At 39.8% G+C, this 10,209-nt stretch overlaps 1 protein-coding gene across 1 annotated transcript; it reads left to right on the forward strand.

The window, feature by feature from the left end:
* Positions 1-1,176: 1,176 nt before the first annotated feature.
* On the forward strand, positions 1,177-6,137 carry tnfb (tumor necrosis factor b (TNF superfamily, member 2)). The gene is made up of 4 exons (XM_075466846.1): positions 1,177-1,423; positions 2,669-2,723; positions 3,489-3,548; positions 4,632-6,137. Exons 1-4 carry the CDS (start codon positions 1,238-1,240, stop codon positions 5,081-5,083), a joined length of 753 nt encoding a protein of 250 aa, XP_075322961.1. The 5' UTR covers positions 1,177-1,237; the 3' UTR covers positions 5,084-6,137.
* Positions 6,138-10,209: the final 4,072 nt, after the last annotated feature.

The raw sequence follows: 10,209 nt of genomic DNA on the forward strand, positions 1-10,209 counted from the left end.
ATGACCTTGAGAAAGCCATCCATGCCCTAATAAGTTCAAGGTCAGACTATTTTAATGCCCTTTATGTGGGCGTCTCCCAGTCTTCTCTCAGCCGCCTTCAGCTGGTGCAGAACGCTGCTGCCCGTCTTTAACCAACACCAACAGACGTGTGCACATCACTCCTGTTCTTAACTCCCTCCATCGGCTTCCTGTCCTTTAGAGAACTGATTTTAAACTTTTAATGTGTGTTTTTAAAGCTCTTAACGGCCTCGCCCCGTCGTATTTATCTGAGCTTTTAACAGTCCTGGTAGAGCTCTGAGGCCAGCAGATCAGTTTCTGCTGGAAGTGCCCAGGTCAGAATACAAACCCTGGGGTGAGCGAGCCTTTTCCCAAAGCTGCCCCCAGGCTCTGGAATAAGCCCCCCGTCCAGCTGCGTCTTATTTCTGACCTGGGCCTCTTCACATCTGGGCTAAAAACCTGCTTATTTAGGATGGCTTTAATACCCAGTAGTATGATGACACTTTTATCTTATCTTATCTTCATTTGATTTTGTTGTATTTTATTGCTTTCACTGTTCTTTTATTGTTTTTATTTGTTTTTACTTCTTCTTCTCTTTATTTATTACCTGCTGTAAAGCACTTTGGTGCACCGTAAGGATTGTCTGTAAAGGGCTGCAGAAATAAAGTACATTTACATTTTTTAACTGAGAAGCTGGTTGTTTGAACATTCTGAGTGAATACTGATATATACAGATTACTGCACATGAGTTTACAAACAAACAGCTGGTAAACAGGTGGATTTCTGCAGGAGATCTGAGTTGTTTTCTCACGTAAAAACATCTGGCCTGGTCTTAAAATGCGAGCCAGCTGTGGCTTTAACCTCAGACGCACTGTAGTATGACTTTGTGTCTGTCTCTAGCCTGTGTTTCTGTGTTTCTGTGTTTCTGTGTGTGTGTGTGCTTTTCAAACCGCCTTCCCAGCCTGAAACCACGACGCTCTGGTGAACTTCCACAAAAAGAAAATTCTGTGACTTCTCTTTCCCCCCTTCGCTTTCTGCCGTCCACTTTCTGCTCGCTCTGCTGCCTTCTGCGCTGTCTCCGCTTACATGGTGACATCACTGGAGTTTCCCTTCTGCAGGAGCAGCTGCCGCTGCATAAATACTACAAGCTCCCGGCCACACATTCATTCTAACAGCACACAAAGAGAAGCGTCAGAGCGGCCGACTCTCAGACATTCTGACATTTGGAGTTGTGCGCAGCATGCTGGGATACACGAGCACGCCAGGTGAGGCGGAGGTGGATGTTGAGGCGAGGATGGAGTCTCTGGTGGGGAAGAAGTCCACAGGCTGGATGTGGAAGGTGCTGGGGGCCCTCTCCATCGTGGCCCTTTGTCTGGGAGGCGTCCAGCTGTTTGCCTGGTACTGGAACGGAAGCCTGAAAACAAAGGTAAGCATTACCTGTGGCTTTTTTTTTTTTTGTTGCCACATTATTTTTATTTTTCAGTTTTTAAACACTTTTGCATACATACAGCCTTTATATTTGTACATCTTCATTCAACTTCCATACAAAAAGTCGCTGCATTTGTTTAAAGACGAGTAAAAGAAAAACAAAACATACACTGGAAAAAATGCCCCTCCAAAAATAAGTAAGAAAAACAACAAATAAAAGACGTTTTTGCTTGAAATGAGCAAAAAAATCTGCCAAATGAACTAGTGAAAATCGGCTTGTCAAGATTTCTTGAAATAAAATGTGATATTTAGGACTTTTGAGTTAAAAATGATCTTGAAATTATCTTAAAAACCTTTTCAAATGGAAAAAAAAAAGCTTGTTTCATGTGAAATCTGACTCAAAACAATTTCTTTTCAAGACTTTTTCATTTAACAAGATATTCCAGATGTATTGTCTTCAAACAAGTCCCTATATCTGGCTGAAATAGTGCTTGTTAGGCAGTTGTGTCTTATATTAAGTGTAATGAGATACTCAATGAGACAAATATACTTGGTAAGACTTAGATTTTTTACAGTGTAACACTTTTGCCACAAACCTTCCACCTTTCCTTGTTTTCTAATCACAGAAACTGTACTTCTAATGTTGTCGTCACCCTTTAAAATACAGCGTCCACACTGTAAAATCTGCTTTTTCTCTCTATTCAAACATTCTGTCACTTTCCAACTAATGTCTGAGTTTAACTTCTTATTTAAAACACACACACAGACAGAGAACAACTTCCACTGAACTCCAGTTAGCTGAAACAAGGATGCTCCCCCTGTTAACCGAGGCGATTAATCTAATATACAAACAAGAATTATTAATAAATGCAAAATAAGACACAAATCTTACAAGGTCAGGATCTGCATTGCCCACAAAGATTAGTCTTCAACTTCTTGATCTATTAAATCCAAGTCCTTAATGTAGCTGATGCTCCACATGTCTTCAAATAATTGCCGTTTAGCCTTTAATATGTGAGTTATTCTCTCTAATGGAAGGCTTGCTAACATCTGTCTTATCCACTGAGTAGTACTCGGTCTACAGATCTTTTTCCACAATAATGCAACACATTTGAGGTCCATAAATGCCCGCTCAGTCCTACTATAGTTATGTGTCTCTGGGTCTTTTTGTGCTGGATCTCAGATGTTTTTGGGAGTGTGTGCTCGTCTCTAATCTGGCTTCTGGGGTCTTTTCTTCTTCCAGATGGAGTCAGGCGAGCCGGAAGCTCCGACCATGAAGCACTCTGCCGACCCAACAGGTGATTATATGCACCATTGTTCACGAATCATTGTATTTAAGTCCAGACATGGGGACTCAAGTCACTGTGACGTGGACTCGAGTCGACTCGAGTCGCTGTTTTGATGACTTGTGACTTGACTTGACAAAAAAAAAAGGCTCGAGACTCGACTCGGACTTGGAAGTTAAAGACTCGGCACTTGACTTGACTTGAGACACGATGACTTGAATGACTTGAGTGTTAAGCATCTAGCACAACTTCCAACTTTGTTCGTCATCTGAAGATCCATTCTGACCAGTAAGTGCTCGTCAAATTAGCTAATACTATCCTGTTAGCCTAGTCGGTAGTTAGATAACGTTAGCTTGATATGATACGGGGTGGACAGGTTGGACACATTGGCCAATGATGTTTACTGACAGTTACTTATATCTTTGTGTTTTCACTTTATTAAGATCAGATTCTGCAGGTAAAATTGCAATAATAAGGTGACTTGACCAAGAAAAAATTACTTGAGACTTGCACATGTGTGACTTGGTCCCATCTCTGTTTAAGTCTATATTTAGGATTGCTTTTAATACCCAGTAGTATGACGACACTTACATCTTTTTTTATCTTATTCGATTTTGTGGTATTTTATTGCTTTCACTGTTCTTTTATTGTTTTTATTTGTTTTAACTTATTCTTCTCTTTATTTATTACCAACTTTAAAGCACTTTGGTAAAGGGCTGTATAAATAAAATACATTTACGTTTATATTTAAGCTCACGTTTGTCCTAATCTCCTCAGATACCCACTACATGCTGGGGCACATCATCAGCAAAGCCAAGGCGGCCATCCATTTAGAAGGTGAGTCATCGCCTCTCTTTCATGATATCCACTTTGTGTTTTTTATATTTGCAACTTCCTTTTTTTGGCAGCCACTATGAGGAAGTTGATGCATTCAGTTATTTATTGGCTTCAGTTGTTAAACAGTTGTGGATTCTTTTTGAAAAAGGCTTGAAAACTCGCCTTTTTAGAAAAGCCTTCAGTTTAACTGAAAAATCTTTAAATTCTTTTTCTGTTTGTTCATTTGTTTTCTTTTTAAATGCTCGTTTTAAAATGTAGCACTCTGAGGTCATTAAAGGGACAGTTCGCCTCTTTTGACATGACGCTGTATGACATCCCATATCAGCAACATCATTTCTGAACATCTTCTTACCCCCTGCTGCGTCCTGTGAGCAGAGTTCCAGCCTCGTTTTGGTGTTGATGAAGGTAGTCCGGCTAGTTGGCTGGGGTTTAAAAAATTAAGCGTTTTGCTTCTCAAAACAATATGCGTTCAACAGAGTAATACATTTGCGTCACAAAATGGTTCTCCAGGAAAAAGTCAGACCTCACAATCGCTTGGCCCTATTTTCTCTCCCTTCGTATCACTGCCTGCTGTGCAGACCGAGCAGCAAACAGCGTAACAGGCGCGGCTGTCGGCAGACGGCAGCAGGCAGTGATATGAAGGGAGAGAAAATAGGGCCAAGCGATTGTGAGCTCTGACTTTTTCCTGGAGAATGATTTTGTGATGCAAATGTATTACTCTGTTGAACGTATATTGTTTTGAGAAGCAAAACGCTTTATTTTTTAAACCCCAGCCAACTAGCCGGACTACCTTCATCAACACCAAAACGAGGCTGGAACTCTGCTCACAGGACGCAGCAGGGGGTAAGAAGATGTTCAGAAATGATGTTGCTGATATGGGATGTTATACAGCTTCATGTCAAAAGAGGCGAACTGTCCCTTTAAGTTGATGTAAAGTCTTTATAAATAAAATATATCATTATTATTATTACACATTCACTCAGAAAATATTCAGGGCCGGAGTTTACCGATCCATTTTGCCGCCTCTAACGGGTGAATCTTTGGATTCTGAGGCGTCTTCATCCCTTTACGTCTCTTTTTCAGGAAACTACGAAGACGGCAAAAGCCTGAAGCTGGAGTGGAGCCACCAGCAGGGCCAGGCCTTCGCTCAGGGCGGCTTCCAGCTGAGGGACAACTGCATCGTCATCCCAAAAACCGGCCTCTACTTCGTCTACAGCCAGGCGTCCTTCAGAGTGTCCTGCGGCGACGGCGACGAGGAGGGGGCGGGGAGGCCCCCCATGCCCCTCAGCCACAGGATCTGGCGCTTCTCGGACTCCTTGGGGACCAAAGTCTCCCTGATGAGCGCCGTGAGGTCCGCCTGCCAGAACAGCAAGCAGGAGGGTGGAGCCCGGAGCGGGCAGGGCTGGTACAACGCCATCTACCTGGGCGCCGTGTTCCACCTGAACAAGGGAGACAAGCTGTGGACGGAGACCAACCAGCTGTCGGAGCTGGAGACCGACGAGGGCAAGACTTTCTTTGGGGCTTTTGCACTTTGAAGCGACTCCGCTCCGGTACGAGCGTCCCAACAAACGGGGCCGAAAAAGTTTTTCCTTCATCCTGGTGATGTGGAAATGTTGAAATCTCCATGGAGATAACAATGATTTTTAAAATCCTATAAACTGTAACAGTTTGAGACCTTATTTCTATTTGATGCACTTTCCCCCCCCCCTTTTTTATTTTTATTGTTTACGTTATTTATGTTGACCTGAGATTGTTCACGCTGTAAGTCAGACTTCCTCCGCTGTTCCAGATGTTGGAGCAGCTCTTTAAGGTGGAGGATTATGTACAGAAGGTTTATCCCAAAGTCAACTCCTGTGTATTTATTTGTATTTATTTGTATTTCAATCATTGGGTTTTCGGTGAGAAATGTTCTATATTTATATACTTTGTTCACAGAATTAAAATGTAAAAATATAAAAAACATATATCTGCAACTCTTTTCATATTCGAGGCATCAAACGCACTGGAAAAAATGCCCCTACAAAAATAAGTAAGAAAAACAACAAATAAAAGACGTTTTTGCTTGAAATAAGCAAAAAAAATCTGCCTATGGAACTAGTGAAAATCGGCTTGTCAAGATTTCTTGAAATAAGATGTGATATTTGGGACTTTTGAGTTAAAAGGGATCTTGAAATTAGCTTAAAAACCTCTTCAAATGAAAAAAAAGCTTGTTTCATGTGAAATATGACTCAAAACAAGATGTGTTCAAGACTTTTTCACTTAACAAGATATTCCAGATGTATTGTCTTCAAACAAGTCCCTATATCTGGCTGAAATAGTACTAGTTAGGCAGCTGTGTCTTATATCAAGTGTAATGAGATACTCAATGAGAGAAATATACTTGGTCACATTTAGATTTTTTCCAGTGCGGCAGTTTGCAGCAGAGAAAAACACACAAACACACACTCAGCCGTGGCAAAAGTTGTGATGAAATTCCTCCCAAGCCAGCAAATACTTCCGATCTCCAATGTCAACTCCTGTGTATTTATTTGTATTTATTTGTATTTCAATCATTGGGTTGTTCTATATTTATATACTTTGTTCACAGAATTAAAATGCAAAAAAAACAAAAACAGTCTGCAATATATCTGCAACCAGCAGCGTCACTTCAGCCAAAGCTAAGGTATGGCGAGGTCACTATAGTCACATGACTACAGTATCAATCAATAAATATACATGACCAGCAAATAATCACCACAAAAGTCTGATATGTAGCTTATCTGTGTGCAAATGCAGTCTCACTCACACCCTGCTAACATAACAATGGGCTCGTCTCCATCTCCCTGTTAGCATCAGCATTAGCATTAGCATTACCTCGTTAACAGCCTGAATCCCGCCTTCACTACCTGGTCCTCCTTCCTCGCCGCTGGGGCAACATTGGACCCCTTTTTTTTGGTGATGAATAAATCTAAAGTTTTCTGCTTCCTTTTCATATTTTACATTAATTAGCAAACAAAAAATCCCGCTAATAACATCAGCTTTGAAGGGAAGATGATACTTAGATCAATTGATTGTGTTGTTCATAATTTCAATTGTAGTTCATTTATATGTATTAAATAATAGAATAATCAATACAAATTGACACAGAGTTAATTCCATTAATTCATTTTAAAAAAGAAAAAAAGAAAAACGAACATTTCCATTTTCCCCTGGACCCAAGGTGTGGCAGCTGCCATACCTTTCCGTACCCAATTGACGCCCATGTCTGCAACTCTTTTCATATTCGAGGCATCAAACGGCAGTTTGCAGCAGAGAAAAACACACAAACACACACTCAGCCGTGGCAAAAGTTGTGATGAAATTCCTCCCAAGCCAGCAAATACTTCCGATCTCCAATGTCAACTCCTGTGTATTTATTTGTATTTATTTGTATTTCAATCATTGGGTTTTAGGTGAGAAATGTTCTATATTTAATATGTTACAAGGGTTAATTTGGCTTGGGTATAATTCCACAAAATTATTTCTTTTTAACCTGACAAGAATAGTCAGGTGGAACTTTTGTGTTCTTTTTCTGTTTCTGTACATTCTTTTATGGGGGAGGAACATTTGTGACAAAAGACACGGGTCCCACCAAAACTCTTCCTCTTTTTTCTGATGTTCGGTGAGGAAAGGTTGGAAAATAAAAAGACCTTCGAAAGAGCGGCGATTACAATGACGCAAACATTAGTTAGCCAGGGAAACATTAGCACAAAAAAGTAAAACATGGAGCATACCTGACAAAATAAAATGCCAAATATAAAAGACAAAATGGGAGCTCGACTTTCCTCACCGAACATCACAAAAAAGAGGAAGAGTTTTGGCGGGACCGTGGCTGTGTTCGAAACCGCATACTGCATACTGCATACTGCATACTGCATACTACATACTACATACTGCATACTGCATACTACATACTACATACTGCATACTGCATACTACATACTGCATACTACATACTGCATACTACATACTACATACTGCATAATAAATACTGCATACTACATACTGCATACTACATACTACATACTGCATACTACATACTGCATACTGCATACTACATGCTACATACTGCATACTACATACTGCATACTACATACTGCATACTACATACTGCATACTACATACTACATACTGCATACTACATACTGCATACTACATACTACATACTGCATACTACATACTACATACTGCATACTACATACTGCATACTACATACTGCATACTACATACTACATACTGCATACTACATACTGCATACTACATACTACATACTGCATACTACATACTGCATACTACATACTGCATACTACATGCTACATACTGCATACTACATACTACATACTGCATACTACATACTGCATACTACATACTACATACTGCATACTACATACTACATACTACATACTGCATACTACATACTGCATACTACATACTACATACTACATACTGCATACTACATACTGCATACTACATACTACATACTGCATACTACATACTACATACTACATACTACATACTGCATACTACATACTGCATACTACATACTGCATACTACATACTACATACTGCATACTACATACTGCATTCTGCATACTACATACTACATACTGCATACTACATACTGCATACTACATACTACATACTGCATACTACATACTGCATACTACATACTACATACTGCATACTACATACTACATACTGCATACTACATACTACATACTACATACTGCATACTACATACTGCATACTGCATACTGCATACTACATACTACATACTGCATACTACATACTGCATACTGCATACTGCATACTACATACTACATACTGCATACTACATACTGCATACTGCATTCTACATACTACATACTACATACTGCATACTGCATACTACATACTGCATACTGCATACTGCATACTGCATACTACATACTGCATACTACATACTGCATACTACATACTTACATACTGCATACTGCATACTACATACTGCATACTACATACTACATACTACATACTGCATACTGCATACTGCATACTACATACTACATACTGCATACTACATACTGCATACTGCATTCTGCATACTGCATACTACATACTACATACTGCATACTACATACTGCATACTGCATACTACATACTGCATACTACATACTACATACTGCATACTGCATACTACATACTGCATACTGCATACTACATACTACATACTGCATACTACATACTGCATACTACATACTGCATACTACATACTGCATACTACATACTACATACTGCATACTACATACTGCATACTACATACTGCATACTGGATACTACATACTGCATACTACATACTGCATACTGCATACTACATACTGCATACTACATACTGCATACTGCATACTGCATACTACATACTGCATACTGCATACTACGTACTGCATACTACATACTGCATACTGCATACTGCATACTACATACTGCATACTGCATACTACATACTGCATACTACATACTGCATACTACATACTGCATACTGCATACTGCGTACTGCACACTACATACTGCATACTACATACTGCGTACTGCATACTACATACTGCATACTACATACTACATACTGCATACTACATACTGCATACTGCATACTACATACTACATACTGCATACTACATACTACATACTGCATACTACATACTGCATACTGCATACTACATACTGCATACTACATTCTGCATACTGCATACTGCATACTACATACTGCATGCTACATACTGCATACTGCATACTACATACTACATACTGCATACTACCATACTGCATACTGATCGATCAGACAGTATGCAGAGCGTTTACCCACAATGCATTTCGCTCCTGCCCGAGCCGAAATCAGCCGGCCTGAAGCTGATTTCTCTTAAGCTCTAAACTCTGTAAACTTTAGCAACATTTGAAACATTTTCAGGTGAGAAAGTAGTCGTTTAGATCCCCAACGTGTTGAAAACCTGACAAAATACCGGCTGTTTACAGTTTTGTTCCCAGGAATTCGGCGCTACTAAAGCTAGCCGCAGTGAGCAACGCACTTCCTGTTATTTTCACAAAATAAAATACCCGTTGCCTTTTATCATAGGGAAAGCCATTACCATACAATTGGTGCTTTTGTTTTGAAAACAGGAAGTGAACCTACCCTCGTTGTAGCTAGCTTGAAACTGAAGTTTTGACAGGAAATGACGATCGGTGACGTCACGTTACGTTGCATCTTGGGTAGTTTGAGTATGAGTAGTAACCTCATGATGCATACCCAACATTTCGGAGAATCTAGTATGCATCCGGGAACTTAAAAAAAGTTAAAGTTAGTGGGAGTAGTGGGAGTAGTAGGTGGTTTCGAACACAGCCCGTGTCTTTTGTCACAGATGTTGCTCCCCCATAAAACAATGTACAGAAACAGAAAAAGAACACAAAAGTTCCACCTGACTATTCTTGTCAGGTTAAAAACAATAATTTTGTGAAATTACACCCAAGCCAAATTAACCCTTGTTACATATATACTTTGTTCACAGAATTAAAATGCAAAAAACAAAAATTGGTCATATATCTGAGACTCTTTTTACATTTGAGGCATCAAACGGCAGTTTGCAGCAGAGAAAAACACACAAACACACAC

Source organism: Odontesthes bonariensis, chromosome 5, assembly GCF_027942865.1.
Source record: "Odontesthes bonariensis isolate fOdoBon6 chromosome 5, fOdoBon6.hap1, whole genome shotgun sequence".
Lineage (NCBI taxonomy): Eukaryota > Metazoa > Chordata > Actinopteri > Atheriniformes > Atherinopsidae > Odontesthes > Odontesthes bonariensis.